The sequence below is a fragment of the Dromiciops gliroides genome, chromosome 1 (genome assembly GCF_019393635.1).
Source record: "Dromiciops gliroides isolate mDroGli1 chromosome 1, mDroGli1.pri, whole genome shotgun sequence".
Classification (NCBI taxonomy): domain Eukaryota; kingdom Metazoa; phylum Chordata; class Mammalia; order Microbiotheria; family Microbiotheriidae; genus Dromiciops; species Dromiciops gliroides.
The window spans coordinates 42,889,993-42,906,947 of record NC_057861.1 but is presented as its reverse complement, the minus strand read 5'-3'; the positions used below and the strand labels follow the sequence as shown (position 1 = coordinate 42,906,947).

General features: G+C 40.0%; 1 protein-coding gene across 5 annotated transcripts in view; it reads right to left on the bottom strand.

Moving 5' to 3' along the window:
* EP400 (E1A binding protein p400) overlaps positions 1-16,955 on the bottom strand; it is a 136,768-nt gene that overhangs the window by 102,491 nt on the left and 17,322 nt on the right. For 4 of the 5 annotated variants that reach the window (XM_043984269.1, XM_043984283.1, XM_043984293.1 and 1 more), the window contains exons 2-4: positions 16,650-16,791; positions 11,371-12,719; positions 9,653-9,763 (exon numbers count right to left, since the gene is read on the bottom strand). In XM_043984269.1, coding sequence (XP_043840204.1) covers positions 9,653-9,763; positions 11,371-12,684 — 1,425 coding nt within the window. In that variant the 5' untranslated portion in view covers positions 12,685-12,719; positions 16,650-16,791. The remainder of the gene's footprint in view (positions 1-9,652; positions 9,764-11,370; positions 12,720-16,649; positions 16,792-16,955) is intronic. The other variant, XM_043984303.1, reaches the window with a different exon arrangement.

The window sequence follows — 16,955 nt, the reverse complement described above, 5'->3', positions numbered from 1 at the left end:
AGGCTGGTCCTGACTGTAAACACAATCTCTACCAAATTAAGCCAACTCAACAATACATCATTTCCTGGATTGTTTGAGGCGAGCAAGTCACTCACTCTTCTCTGGGCCTCAGTTCCTCATCTGTAAATGATTGAAATGGTCTTAAGGTCCCTTCTAACTCTCTACTTAAATACTATTGTTACTGCTCATACTGTTCTTCCCACTTGAAATGCCCTACTGACTCCATCTCTACCTTTTGAAAGCCTACCCAGCTACTAATGCCTTCCTGTTCCATCTTCTCTATATACCTTATATATACTTATTTATTGATATGCTGTCTCTCCCTTTAGAATGTGAGTCCTTGAAGACTATGCAGAGTCACCAACCTCACTCTCTCCTCCAGAGCCATCTAAGTCCAGTGGCAAGATATACCTCAGGACGACTGCAGACGGGCCCAGATGTTTTAAGGCAATTAAGGGCAGCTAGGGGCAGCGAGGTGGTGCAGTGGATAAAGCACCGGGCCCTGGATTCAGAAGGACCTGAGTTCAAATCCAGCCTCAGACACTTGACACTTATTAGCTGTGTGACTCTCGGCAAGTCACTTTACCCTCACTGCCCTGCAAAAAAAAAAAAAAAAATTAGGGCAGCTAAGTGGCGCAGTGGATAGAGCAATGGCCCTGAAGTTAGAAGGACCTGAGTTCAAATCTCACCTCAGACACTAGCTATGTGATCCTGGGCAAGTCACTTAGCCCCAACTGCCTTAAAACATCCAGGGCCATCTCCAGTCATCCTGATATATATCTTGCCACTGGACCCAGATGGCTCTGGAGGAGAGAGTGAGGTTGGTGACCTTGCACAGCCCTCCCTCACTTAAATCCAATTCACTGCAAGTCATGACATCACCCTGATATCATGGTCCTCTTTGAAAATGAAGGCCAAACAATCTTTGAAGGTAGGGACAGATTTTGTCTTTCTATTCTCAGATCTTAGCACAGTCCCTAAAGCATAGTAAATGCTTAACAAATGCTTGCTGACTGACTACCCTTCCTATAAAGTCCAGTTTAACTGCCACTACCTCCAAGAAGATTTCCTAATTACAAGTCTTGCAAAAAGGAACAATATAGGGGCAGCTAAGTTTAGCAGTGGATAAAGCACCGGCCCTGGGTTCAGGAGGATTTGAGTTCAAATCCAGCCTTGGACACTTGATGCTTACTAGCTGTGTGACCCTGGGAAAGTCAGTTAACCCTCACTGCCCTGCCCCCCTAAAAAACCCAATATAGCAATTAAGGCAGACTTAAATTATCAAGATATCTGCTGCAGCTCTCTGCTTAAGAGCTAACGATGTCTTGACTTAATAGGAATGAACAAGGAGAAATTCTATTCTGTATCTGATTCTCATTGAAAATAGAACTGTTTGTAAGGGTAAAAATTATGGAGGCCTTGAGTAGAAATAACTACTCTCTCTTAGAGCAGAGAAGTCAAACATGCTGCTGGCACTGCAGCTGACAAAACACTTGAGTTTAAAATGTAAGTAGGAAATGTTTAACAATATAAATGTTTATTTCAAATACAACAGAACATAGATAATATTAGGGGCAACTACATGGCACAGTGGATAGGGTGCCTGACCTGGAGTCTTGAAAACTCATTTTCGTTAAGTTCAAATCTGGCCTCAGACACTTCCTAGTTATGACCTTGGGCAACTCATTTAACCCTGCTGGCCTCAGTTTCCTCATCTGTCAAATGAGCTGGAGAAGGAAATGTCAAACCACTCCAGTATTTCTGCCAAGAAAACCCCAAAGGAGGTCACAAAGAGTAGTACGTGACTGAACAACAAGAAATATTTTGGCAGCTACGTGGCTGCCAAACAACAACAAAAGAGTCAACATGCAGCCCAACCCTTATGTACAATTTAGTCACCACTATTTTTATTTGAGATTGACACCACTGTCTCAGGGTTTTTGATAGAAAAGACCAGTCAGAAACCACTCTTAAGATATGCCCTAGATTTTGAGAGAAATTTCAAGGGGTTTAAAGGAAAGGTGAAGGGGAACCCATGAATTAAAATTCTCTATAAGGAAAACAGCACATGAAGGATAAGAAACTTAAAAAAATTAAATTCTGAAGACCCAAAGGAAAAGTGGGAGCTGTCCAATGTAGAGGCAAATGGGAGCAGAGATAGATTTGGCTACACAAAGAATCTGCTACACGACTTCAATTTTTAAGAGATTCACACAAAAAGTAAAAGAAGATGGATACAAAATCATTTGTGTACCTAGAAAAAGAAGATGGATCTGGTGAGGAAAGCGAAGGAAAACCCAAAAAAGGGTTTTTAGCTACCATGGCTTAAGAAAAGGATCAAAGAAGGGATCTCACCTCTGATAAGAATCAGGGTATGTGGGAAGGTAACTGTTTTTCCTGATAAGGAGGACAACAACCTGTAAATAACAGAAGAAAGATGGCTGATAGGGAGCTGATGAATACTCTAGATAAGTAAGGAGAGAGTAAGAAAGCTTCTGGTTGTTTCTGAGGAAAGTAGCTCTGTTTTACATACTGAAGTACTAGAGGATGAGACTGCTGACTTAGTGTCAGTGCATTTCACAGGCTGAGAACAAGAGAAACGTATTAACTCTCGAGAAGAGCAAATGTTCCAATTTTCAAAAAAGGGGGAAAGTCTGTCAGCTATAGTCAAATGAGTTTAACATCAATTCCTACCAAAATCTGGGAAACTAATTATTTAAAAGATAGTGAGGGGGGCAGCTAGGTGGCGCAGTGGATAGAGCACCGGCCCTGGAGTCAGGAGGACCTGAGTTCAAATCCAGACTCAGGCACTTGACACTTACTAGCTGTGTGACCCTAGGCAAGTCACTTAACCCCCATGGCCCCACAAAAAAAGAAAAGCTAGTGAGGGAAAAGTCAAAATCTAAAAATGAAGTGATCACAAAGGGTCAGCATGTCTTCATTAAAAACAACTCATGCCTGATTAACTATTTCCTTTTATAATAAGGTACCAAGCTGATAGATCAGGAAATGCTGTAGATATAGCTTACTTAGATGTTAGCAAAGCATTTGCTAAAGTATCTCATCCTCTTCTTATGGACAATATTGATATCCACACACTAGAAAAAAAGTACAGTTAGATGGATTCGGAATTCTATTAATGGCCAGGTTCAAAAAGAAGTCATAATGGTTCCAGGTCCCCTGGAAAGGTGTCTACGGAAATATCTCAAGGACTATAATGATTAAGGTTTAATCATTTTTATTAATGACTTGGTGAAGTTATCACTACCCATGGATCATAGCTCTATGCTATCAACTTATCCAGCCCTAACTTCCCATCTAACCTCCAAGCTCCCATCTCCAGCAGCCTACTGGACATCTCAAACTGGATGTCTTAAAGACATCATAAACTCCACCTTTCCAAAACTGAAATCATTTCCTTTCCCCCAATGTCCTTCCCTCTTCCCACTCATAGAGGCTGGCAAGCCAAGTGTCATCTTCAATTCTGCACTCTCTCTCATTCTCCATATTCAATGTGTTTCCAAGGCCTCTCCATTTCTACCGTTTTAACATCTCGAATACACCCACTTCTCTCCTTATTAGAAGAGTCGGCGAGTGTGTCTGACTACCACATGTCTATCCCCACTCCAGTCCATCCTCCACTCAGCAGTCAGGGTGATCTTTTGAAAGTTCATGTCTGACTATGTCACCCCACGCCCCACCCCCAAGGAGACAAACAGCAGTAGTTCCCTATCACTCTAGGACCAAATATAAAATCCTCTGATGTTCAAAGCCCTTCATAGGGGCAGCTAGGTGGCGCAGTGGATAGAGCACCAGTCTTAGAGTCAGGAGGACCAAAGGTCAAATCTGGCCTCAGACACTTAACACTTACTAGCTGTACGACCCTAGGCAAGTCACTTAACCCCAATTGCCTCACCAAAAAAAAAAAAGCCTTTCATAACCTGCCTTCCCTCTCTCCTGACCCACTTTTCCAGTCTTTTTACATCTTACTCCTCCCTATGAACTCTTCAAACCCAGACTAATTTAGGGCACACTGATTTTTTTAGAATTTCCCAATTCAGAGCATTTTCACTGGCTGTTGCCCAGGCCTGGGATGTCCTCCTTCTTCATGTCTGGCTTCCCTGGCTTCCTTCAAGTCCCAGCGACAATCCTACCTTCTAAAAAAACCTTCCCCGGGCCTCCTTCATCTTAGCTATCTTCCCTCTGAGATGATCTCTACCTTTCCCTGCCTACATCTTGTTTGTCCATAATTGTTGGCATTTTGTCTCAGGAGAAGGTGAACTCCTTTGCCTTTTGCCTTTCTTTGTATCCCCAGCACTTAACACACAGTACTTATTTGATACATGCTTGTTGACTTCCTTGACTTAACTAAAAAGGAAACCGAGCTCTGAGTAACGACAAATCAGTTGACTAATGGAAACTCCAGGAATAATACAAATGATCAAACTGCATTTGGAGTAAGTGCTGTGTTCAATTTTGGACACAAGAGTTTCTGAAATGGAATGCTAATCTGGAAAGTATCCAAGGGAGGGCAACCAGGAGGGTGTAGCAGGGTACTGAATACATGCCATATGAGAACTGGCTGAAGGAAATGACCAGGTTCATCTAGGAGAAGGCTTATGGCAGGAGTTCTTAAGCTCTTCTTGATAGAGATTGACACTAAGTATATGGCATTGGTCAATTAAGCGACCAATAAGCATTCACTATATGCCAAGTGCATTAACCATGTGTTAAACAGGTCAAGTCACAATCTCTTTGAGTTTGCATTTCTTCATTTCTCTCATAGCGGTTTAGACTAGACCTTTCCAGTTCTCTATGATCTTACAATCAGTACCACTATGCAGAGTTTAAAGGAAGTTACTCTAAGGGAACTGAAGATCCTTATGAAGAGATGTCCCTGACCTAAGCAGCTTAACTGATAGATCACTCAGAAGATTTTGCTGGTAAAAAGGACGAAGCAGTAAGTGGCACAGGTCAGATTAATCCTAAATGGGGATTTTGCCATAATCTCACTTTTGTTTTCCTCCTTATCTCATAAAATGCCATTATTATTAATCACAGGTTAAGAGCCTCTGATCTAGGCCAACCCAAACCTTAACAAGAATCCCCTCCCAACACACCCATCAAAGGTATACTGGCTAGCCAGCATTTGTCTGAAGACCTCTTCTTGGGCAGCTAGGTGTCACAGTGGATAGAGTGCCAGGCAAAGAGTCAAGAAAACCTGAGTTCAAATCAAGCATCAGAAATTTACTAGCTGTCTAACCCTGGGCAAGTCCCTTCACCCTGTTTGCCTTAATTTCTTCATCTGTCAAATGAGGTGGAGAAGAAAATGGCAAATCACTCCAGTATCTCTGCCAAGAAGACCCCAAATGGGGTCACAAAGAGTCAGACACAACTGAAAAAAAAAATTAACAAGAGACTATTTTTGACAATATAAAATAAAAAAGATGACAGATTTTTATTATGAATCTCCTTCTGACCTACTGTCCTTGCTTCAATTTCTCTTAATCTGCAACAAAGAAAAACCTGGTGTTTTGACTACTTCTTCCTCTTCAATGGGTTCCTATTCTAAAATATTCAGGTTGTTCCCTACTGGGGCTATTCCAAAGAAAAGTATTTCTCAGGATAGGCTATATCAATACTGTATTATCTATCCATCCCCCTTCAAATATTCACAAGAATGATATTTCTATTTTAATGATTTTCCTGATACTCTCTAAGTCTAGATTCATTAATCCATCTATCTGTCCCTAAAATACCAAAACAGACAAAAGCTATTTTCAGTTGCTAAGGTCCTTCATTCCAAAATAAGTAGGATTCCCACAGAGAGTACATATTTTGCTTCTGAAAAGAGCTGGTTTTGCATTGCTAATGTCACAGGATGTTTTTCCAAAAGTAGATATACAAAGGCTGCTTGTGTTTCAACTGTCATTCTTAATAAACCCCTGTGATTTTTATTTCTGTAATTCTTAGTGGTACACATCAAGTTAGTATTTTTTCTTGCCTTCCTGTTAAATTTTTTTTAAATATATTTAATCACAACTCTAAAAGGCTGATTTGCTTCTCTGTGATGTTTTCAACTTGTGATTTCTTATTTTTACATTAAAAGGTTTTTTTCTAATTGTATCATCCAGTTCACTTGAGAGATTAAAGTGTACTTATTCAACCAACAAGCATTCCCTGAATGCCTACTAGGTACCACGCACTATGCCAGAGGCTCTGGGGACAGCAACATAAAAAGAGATGGTCTCTGCCCTCAAGGCACCTGAATTCTCCTGGGGGGATGCATGTTCACAGATAAATAAACATGGGATCTGTTGTTGTTGCTATTGGTCAGTCTTGTCCTACTTTTCATGATCCCATTTGGGGTTTTCTTGACAAAGATAGTGGAGTCATTAGCCATTTCCTTCTCTGACTCATTTGACAGATGAGGAAACTGAGTCAAAGAAGAATAAATGACTTGCCCACAGTCACACATTAAGTGTCTGAGGCCACATCTGAACTCAAGTCTTCCTGCTCCTGAGCCCAGCAGTCTATTAACTGTGCCATCTAGCCACCCAAAAAACAGATAGAGGATTTGAGAATCAGGAAGACTTCAGTTCAAATTCTGCCTCAGACACTTAATGCTATGTGTCCCTGAAAAAAAGTCACAACGTATCTGTGCTTCCATCTATTCATCTATAAAATAAGGGGGTGGAACTAGATGGTCTCTGATGTCTGTTTCAAGGGTAAATCTCCAATCCTATGATGGGAGGAGAGGGAAGGGAGAAAGCCAGAACTGGAGGTACCCATAAAACTGTCTTGAAGGAAGTGGCACTTGAGGAGAGTGCCAAAGGATCCAGGAAGCAGAAGTAAGGAAAAAGAGTATTTTCAAAAGTGAGGCCTGAGACAGTACGTCAAAGAATGTGTAATCAGTCTGGACAGTTAGGCTTTCCAAATGGTAATGGGTTTTCAATACCAAACACTAAAGGCCACAGGAAGTCCCTGAAGCTTCTGATCAGAGGAGTGGCACGGTCACCCAGCTACTTTAGAATGACCAATGTGGCAGCGATGTAGAAGATGGACTGAAGGAGAAGAGACTGGGGTCAGGAAGTTTAATCAAGAAGCTCAGGCAACAGCACAGGTGAGAGGGGATGTGGGTGTGGTATGAGCAGAAAAAAGGGGAGAAATTCAAGAAAGGCGGAAGTGTTACTGACAATACTTGGCAAATGATTGACTAAGAGGAGGGGAGTGAATTTGAAAAATAAAGGATGATGCCTGGTAGACTGAAAGAATAATGGTGCTTTCAAAAGAAACTGAGAAGCTAGGTTTAGGGGAATCAGCCTAATGAGCTCTGTTTTGGACATGTTGATGAGACAGCTAGGTGGAAGGAAACATCCTGCAGGCAGAAGACTCTCAGAGAGATAAAGACAGAAAAGGTAAGGGCAGAAAAATCTACATTTAGGAGCCACCCACATAGAACAGACAGTTGAATCTGTGGGAGTTGAGGAACGTACCAACAGGTAGATGACAAATATATAAGAGAAGAGGGCCTAGGACAGAGCCCTAGGGTTTGTGGACCCATGCATAGGTAACAGGACATCCATGAGGGACCAACAAAGGAGTCACAGAAGGATAAGTACAATAGATATCAACAAAACAAAATTTTAAAGTAACATTTATCAACTGGTATAGGCCCCAACATATAATTTGTCTTACCTTAAACTACTTATTAACCAAATGGAAGTTGTATGAGATAGATGGATTTGAGTCAGTTTAGACTCTGAGGATGGGGTCTGGAAAGTACCCAGCACCCAGTATAGTGAGTCCCTTCTGTCTCTGCCTAAGTTTTATTGCTTGTCAGTTCCTTCTGTCTCTAAGTTTTACTGCTCAATTAGTTCCATTTGCCCCTTTTTAGTCTTATTGCTTGTCAGCTACGTCTTAGTTTTACTGCCTGTAATAAAAATCATGTCTTAGGCCTTGCCTGGTACCCATCTTCCCTCCCCTTACATGTCAGACCCCCAGTCCTTGTCATGGATTAATTGTGACCAGATAAAGCTACGTTTCCTACCTCTCCCTTTTCACATTCCTAAGCCTGATATCAGCTCCTGTTACTCCTTGTTTTTTCCCTTCCCTCAGTTTGACCTTGTTCCCCCCTCCCCTTTCCCCCTTGTTCCTGGAACATGTACACATGTATCCATACCTTGATCATGAGCTAAGCACGCATCCTGGGTGAGACAGGATTGGATGTTAGATTGTAAGCTCACCCAGTGCACTTGGGGACTTTCTTTCTCTGCCCCCACCTCAAAATTCCTATAAAAATCCAAAGCATGAGCCTCTTATTGTGATCCTCAGTATTGAGGTCACCGATTCTCATGAGAATGTAATAAATCTGTCAGCTTGACTTGGTGGTCTCCTCGAGTTATTTGGGTAAACTGAGGCAGTTTGTCCCAAACAGAAGCCACGTTACTCTGCATACAGATTCCAAAACTAATTTGGGGCTGGGGGGAGTTGGAAGGTTGCAAGAAAGAAGCAAGGAGATGTAGAAGGGGAAGAGGATAAAATTGTCCATAAAGAAATTGAAAAGACTTATAAGGATGTCCTTACATATTTCAAAGTAAAACACAGTTTGGGCGGTTAAAATGTCAACAAAATGCAAGAGAAAAACTGTCCTTTTAACTCTATTACAGTATTAAAATGAAATACACCTCAATTTAAAAATGGACAAATCTCTGAACCTAAACAGACAAATTATGGGACATAACTGTTCTTTACAAAAGGAGATTTAATTTTTTGTCTTCAGGGTACATTAGGTGGTAGCTCCCCTAAAAGAGTTAACAATGATTTAATCTGTATATAACCTACTTTAAAGGAAACCTCTACGATTAAAGCAAGGGACGCTTTTTTAACTATCGACACACAAAAGTAGATAGATGGCTATTTTTTCCCTCCAGTGGAACAAAGAAGATGGTGGAATGAAAAAAGCTCTGGCTTGGGAGTTAGGAAATCTAGGTTCTATTTCAAGTTCTGCTACGAACTTGCTTTGTGACCTTGACAAATCACCTCACCTCTCTGGGCCCCCTTATCTGGACAATGGCAGGGCCAGAATAAAGGATCTCCAAAGGCCCTTCCCACGCTAACATTCTAAGATCCTATGAAGAGGATTAGACAATATTAAAACTAATGCTACTAAAGTTGAGCATGCATCTAATTTAGACCATTTATTTATGTTATGAAATTTTTCTAGACTTGAAATTTAAGATTCTCATTCCATCTTGCACTGTACCACCGTTTCTGTAAATTGCAGATAAATTTGAAAGACACAGGAAAAGACCCCAACATTTAAAATGCCACAGACAAAGAATCCTCAGCAATGTATAACCAGACATAAAATAAGTTTTAGATGACAAGCATGCTGAAAGCTACCGCTGCTTTACAGATGAATAAGAAAAAATAACTAAGAACTGTGCTGTCACTTAATCATGCAATTTCAGTTTCAAAGTTCATAGTTTTGAGAAAGGTTCATTGTTGTATTATGATTTTTTTTAAAATAAGGAATGGGCACTGGGAAAAAATATTGAATAGCAAATACTTTATTGAAGGTTAAAATAATCAAATCTGGATGAATCTAAAATCCGGGATGAGACTACATTTTAGAACCATCGAAAAGTACCTGAAATGGCTGCTGCGGGGACGCAAAAGCAGCAGAAACATTTGGAGGAAGCTGGGTTGCAATAGCAACAGGAGTCCCAGTCTGCCCATCCTTTCCTGTCACAACCTTTACCTGAGAGAAGATATTTTGAGAAAAAAGGGAAAATAATTTTTAAGACTGCTCAAAAATGCTTTGGCATTTTATCACTGATATTTCACTCAAATTTGGTAGGGAAAAAAAATACTAAGTACTAGAGTGACAGTTTATAAAAGCCAAAGTTTTCCGAATGCAATCTTTGCAGTAAATCCAACTTATCAAGATAAATATACTTTTGTTAAATTCTTGTTTTTAAAAAAAAGCATAAAAAGGAATGGCAGACAGTTTTTCCGTTAAAAAAAAATCCATTCAATGTATAGGCAATTTGTAAGGTGCCAACTCTATTACTAGAAGGCCAATAAGCCATGTTCAGCAGGAAGTGATAAAGACAAAGGGAAAATGCACAAAAAGAAGAAATCAGTTTACAGACAAAGTCTGTTTCACTGGCAAATAAGCAAAGAGAAACTGAATTTAATTATTTTATACCAATTCTGATAAAAATCTTAAAACAATTACATATTTATATCTTTTGAAAGATATGAAATGGTTCCCATTGTCAGAGTGTTAAAGAAAACATATAATGACAAAGCCACACCAGATACATCCATTAACATCAATGAGCATAGGCAAAGAGACTAGCATTTGGGTACCAAAGGGCTGATTTCTTTGCAGACTAAGAGATGGCAGAGATTACAATTACATCAGCTAACTCATAAAACAACACAAGCTCCATCAACACAGATTCACAGCACATGACACAGAAGCACAATATACAGTGCGTGACAGTACAATTCATCCCTAATCAAGTTGTTCTGGTCCTAGGAAATACAAATAAAAGATTTTAAGTTTTTAACTGGGGAAACTCTTGGGGGAAATTCTTCAATAATTCACCCACTGTACACAAAGGAAGATCAAATCCCAGAAATGAAAATTAACCTACAAATGCAATTCTAAAGTCATATCCACCAAGAAAATTAAAGCCTAAAATGCTATTTCCCCAAACTATAAATCATTTTATATTTGTACACAGTTATTGCCACATTTAAATGACATAACAGAATGATAATATATAAGTTCTAGGAAATTCTGCTTGTGATTGTTTCTATGAAGAAGACACACTGACTCAAACTTTCTGTTTAGGAATGGGGGAGGTGGGGAGGAAACCCACTGGCAAAGTAGTAACAGCTTTTTTTAGAAGCAAATGGATGTTTCTGTATGTTTATTTAGTGATCAGTCTAGCCCTGAGGAATCTGAGGAATAAGGTGTAGAGCCTAGAGAAGAAATCTGAATATGTTTACTGAACTATCAAAGAAGTCACCAGCCAGGAGCCTAGATTGAAGAAAAAAGAAATTATTCAAGCTGGTTCAGTTAGATCAGCCAAGCTGAAAGCGCTACTTTTAATGCAAACATTTTAGGTGTCCTTACAATTACAAAAATTGCCACCATCATTTTTTTCCTTTCAAAACACAGCCATTAAACCTAAAAAAAAATACATTCTTAATGTTGTTATCAATCTTTGTGAATAAGATCCTTCAACAAACTCTTAGAAATATTAAACTGATAAAAATCCTTTATCATTTACCATTTCATACTTTGTCCTCCTTGACATCCTCATCTAAATTATTAAGAAACAAATTTCTTACCTCATCATTGATAACCTCAGATTTTTCCTCCTCCTCCTCTTCCTCAAGATCCAAATCATTTTGCTTAAGATATGCTTGCAAGGGTGCATAGTGTTTCTTCTTAAAAGCTAAGAAATCCATCATATTCCCTTGAAAATGCTGCAAGAAAAATAATTCAATCAAATACTCCTTAAAATTTTCTTTTAGAGCCTCCATCTCTCTGTAATGGTGATCCAGGCATTGCTTTCTCATCTGAGCTGTTTCTTGAGATGCTGGTGGAATTTCCTCCAATTTTTTAGGTACTTTTTTCACTCCTATACTTCCTGCAGGAGCAAGAGGAAGGTTGGAAAGACCCTGTGGCACAGCGGCTCGAGAAGGGCTGGTGGGTCCAGGAGGTGGTGAAGTCATCCCAAAAGCTGAAGAGCCTCCAACTCCAGATATTAAGACCCCCGAAGACCTCTCAAATGCCATAGGTCTATTCAGCGGCTGTCCTTGAATTACTTGCTGCTGCTGAATCAGTTGTCCTTGAATAATACTACTGATCTGTGGTGGCAAGCTAGTCGTTGCAATGTGACTGGGACTGGTCAAAGGCTGCACGCTGGCCCCACCAGCCACAGGGCTCTGAGGTCCAAGATGATGAATGGTGCCACCCGTCTGGTTGTGAGGCTGGGAAAGTCTGCGTTCTCGAGCGGTAATAGGGGTTCCCGCATGCTGGAGTTGAACCTGTCCTCCCTGAGCAATCTGGGCGATGCCCGAGCCCTCCTGATACACAAAGTGTCCGCCATTCGAAGGGCTCAAACTGATCTGTCTCACAAGGACGCTCGCATCCACGAAGCCTCCAGTGGGGCTGGAGCTGCAGATCCCCAGGCCCGGGCCGGGAGTGCCTGCCCGCACACTCTGTAATGTCTGCACCGGCCCAGGGCTGGGCTGAGTTGGGCTCTGAGACTGGACCTGCTGGGGCAACGGGGAGGTAACTTGGATGTAGGAGGGGGAGCCATGCTCAAACCTCCTCTGCTGAGAATTAAACTGAAAACCTGGCGAGGTTGGATTGGGGATTGGCAAAGGGGTGAGGGTGATCTGCTGGTTTCCTCCAACTACTGGTCCGACATTCTGAAGTGTAATGTTGACATTCTGACCAGCTACTGGACTTCGATTCATAAGCTGCTGTATTTGGTAACTGGGCGACTGTGGTGCGGATGGGCTGGCTGAAGGAGCGAAGGGTGCTGCAGGGGACTGGGGAAGATTTGAATGTGATTGCTGCTCTTCCCCCTCACTGCCTGTGAAGGACCGGGACCTCTGGAGCTGGACACTCTGAGGACCATTGCCATGGTGCATTATCGCTTCCTTTTATCTTCCAATTTAATACTATCCTAAAGAAATAAAAAATTTTAAATTTTTATTTGATAGCAAAAACACTATTTTTTTCTTTAATACAGTATTTTATTATTTTCTAGTTACATGTAGAGATAGTTTTCAACATTTGTTTCTATAAGATTCTAGTTTCAAATCTTTCTCCCTCCCTCCCTCTCCCCAAGACAGCAAGCAATCTGATATAGGTTATAAATGTACAATCACATTAAACATCTTTCTGTATTAGTCAAGCTGTGAAAGAAGAATCAGAGCAAAAGGGAAAAACCTCATAAAAGGAAAACAAAAAAAGTAGAAATAGAATGGTACAATCTGCATCTAGATTTCACAGTTCTTTTTTCTGGATTTGGAGAGCATTTTCCATCATGAGTTCTTTGAAACTATCTTGAACCATTGTGTTGCTGAGAAGAATCAAGTCTATCACAAGTTGATCAACACACAATGTTGCTGATACTGTGTACAATGTTCTCCTGGTTCCGCTCATCTCACTCAGCATCAATTCACATAAGTCCTTCCAGGTTTCTCTGAAATCCACCTGCTCAGCGTTTCTTCACATTGATTTTTTTAAAACTTTATGTTCTAATTTTTCTTCCTCCCTCCTCAACCCTCCCTATGGAATCAAGCAATTCAATATAATTCATACATGTGCAATTATGCCAAGCATCTTCAAGTTACTCAAGTTGTGAAAGAAAATAGAATAGCTTTAGCAAGAGGAACTAACAAATAAAATTATACTTCAATCTGTATTCAAATACCATCAGTTCTTCCTCTGTTGATGGTTTGCATTTTTCAAACGTTCTTCTGATAGCATCCTGCTCATTTCTTTCACATTTACTATTGCTAACTGTATTACCCTTCATCCTATTCCCTCCCCTCAATATTTACTCTATTTTCTATCTTCTTTCACGCTATCCCTCCTCAAAAGTGTTTTGCTTTTTCCTGCCCCCTCCCCCAATCTGCCCTCCCCCAAAACACTATTTTTGATTACCATTTATTGTGATAAAAATTAAAGACTAGTAAAAGTCCTAGAGCTGTTGAATATTTTAATTATCCACTAATTTTTATAATTTCAAAGTAGGAAACTAATCAAACAGGGAATTAACAATAGCTACTTTTTGGGGCAGCTAGATGGCGCAGTGGATAGAGCACCGGCCCTGGATTCAGGAGTTCAAATTCGGCCTCAGACGCTTAACACTTACTAGCTGTGTGACCCTGGGCAAGTCACTTAACCCCAATTGCCTCACCAAAAAATAAAAAACTAAATTATAAAAAAAAAAATAGCTACTTTTTAAAATTCAGTCAAGACAAGTCAAAACACAACATTTGCATTCTTTAATTCTCAAATGCACACAACTGGACTACAGCTCAGGAGTCATCTTCTAATCTTCACACTATCACCCTTTACATCTAATCAGTTAGTTACCAAGTCCTGTCAGTTCCAACTCCTCAACATCTGACATTGATCCCTCCTCTCCAGTCTCATCACATGACCCTAAAGGGTTCTCAATACCTCCTGCTTTTTAACTGGTCTGCCTGTTTCCAGTCTTTCCCTTCTAAAAAGCAGTTTCCCACAGCTGCCAACTTAGTATTCCTAGTCCACAGGTCCAACCAGCACTTGACAATGCCCATAGCCTTTCTCTTCCTGAACACTCTCTCCCTTTGCATTTTCATGACTTTATTCTCTTGGTTCCTCTACCAATGTGACTGCTCGTTCTCAGTCACTTCTGTGATTCAGTCACTGCTGTGCCTGCTACTTAAGTGTTCACAAATGCTCAGTGCTGGGCTCTCTTCTCTGGCCTCTCCACACTGTCTTACTTAGTTATCTCATCAGCACCCATAGGTCTAATTATCGTTTATATGCAGAAGATTCCTAGAATGATTTATCCAGCCTTAGTCTCTCTCCCAAGCTTCAGTACTGCATAATCAACTACCTATTGGAAATTTCAAACCGGATGCCCAACCAGACATCTCAAACTCATGTCCAAAACAAAACTCACTGTTTCTCTCCCAAAACTCTTTCTTCTTCTGAATTTCCCAATTATTGTCCATCTTTCCAGTCACCCAGAATCACAAACTCATGTCATCCTCAACTCCTCTCACTCAGCCCACATATCCAGTTGCCAGATCCCATCATTTCTTTCTTTACAACATCTCTTCCTTACTTATTGCCACCATCCTAGTTCAAGCCTTTATTAATCTCTTGCCTAGATTAGTGAAATAGTTTTCTATTTGGTATCCCCAAGTCATCTCTACCCATTCCAACCCATCTTCTACTCAGCTGCCAAAGAGATTTTCCTCAAGCATAGGTGTAAATGTTACCCTCCAGCTCAAAAGACTCCAGTAGCGCCCTATTTCTTCCATGATCAAATATTAAGTGCATAACATGCAAGCAAGTATGTACAAATAAAACATATACAAGAGAAACTGGATAGATGTCAGAGACAACTCAAAAAACTGTCCACCTGTAGTACAAGGGGAAATTATGGACATTTAAATGCCTGCAGAGAATCTAGATGATTTGAAATGGAAGTGAATTCAGAAGAATTGAGAAGTCTAACACTGGTCCTTTCATAAATAAGGAAACTGAGACCCAGAGAAAGGAAGTGACTAGTCGACAAGGACAAATCTAGTAAGTAGGGACAGAACCACATCCTGTGCCACTGGGTGTCATGCTCCTTCCATCAAATCAGGAGGCCCAGAGATATTAATGTCAAAGACAACAATAATTTTAAACTGAGGTTAAGAGAATATATTCCTTTTTCTTGCCTGCAGTTATTTATCTAAACAATTTCTAAAGATGGAGGCAGTAGAGCTCAATCATTGGGTTTTAAGTCAGAAAACTTCAGGTTTTAATCTCACCTCTGACACTCACTGTGTTATCCCGGGAAAATGTGTACCTCAAGCAACTCATCAGGACTTATCCATTAAGCTGGCTAAAGTAAGTCCCACAATGAAAGCTGCCCCTCTAAAGAACTAGGTAAAGTTACAATATTTGATACAAAGATGTGTCAAAATAAAATAATGCTAATGCATTAGTTACAACTCAGTTTAAAAAAAAATACCCTGCTAATATGAAAGAAAGAATTCTCTGAACAGAAAGTTTTTGTCCTTGCAAAAAAACCAGTTTCATTATCATTAATAATTATTAGACATCAGAAACACCTTTGTTTAAAAGGGCAAAAACAGGGGCAGCTAGGTGGCACAGTGGATAAAGCACCGGCCCTGGATTGAGGAGTACCTGAGTTCAAATCCAGCCTCAGACACCTGACGCTTACTTGCTGTGTGACCCTGGGCAAGTCACTTAACCCCAATTGCCTCACTAAAAATATATATATATAAAAGGGCAAAAAGTTTACTAAGTCAACTGATGTTATACCGTAACCAAAATATCAAACTTACAAACTTTACATACTAATAAACTAACCCAGTATTAGAATATTCATCTAAAGGACTTCATAGAGATAAGATAGTGTCCAAACTACTTAGCCCAATTCTAATAAAATGAGATATTTGTAAAGTGCTCATCACAGTACCTGGCACATGATAGGTGCTACATAAATGCTTATTCCCTTCTCTACCCTTCCCAATCTAGATGTCCAGTCAGTGTCACCCCCAAAAGAAGCCTAAATTCTAAAAGGATATTATATATTCAACTTCAGCATTAACACCATTCCCCTTACAAGATAAAATGCCTTCTCCACTCTAGTCTATCCAAATGCTACCCCACCCATTTTTCCACCTCCTCCAACTTACAGTGATCTCTCCTTTCTCTAAAAACAATTACATATTATCTTGTATTGCTTTTTCATTTTTCATCCTCTCTAACCAGGAGGTATACTTCTTGAGAGCAGGGACCATGGCTTATGCTTATTGAAATTCTTTTACACTAAATACAGTACTTTACACAAAGAAGCTTTTAAAAAAGCACTTACTAATTATAGTTCATCTGTTCATTCATAAGCATTTATCTTGGACAAATCACATCATCTCTGGGCCTCAGTTTCCCCATCTGCAAAATGAGTGGGTTGGACTAGATCAGTGGTCTCCAAAGTTGGGGCTTTGTTGGAAAGCAGTCTGAAAGAAATTAAATACAGACCAATAGCTCACACCATATATTAAGATAAATTCCAAAAGGTTTTATGATTTAGGCATAAAAGTTGACATAAGAAACAAATCAGAGGAACAAGGAAGAAATTACCTTTTTGACCTATGGATAGGGGGCCAGTTAATAACTATAG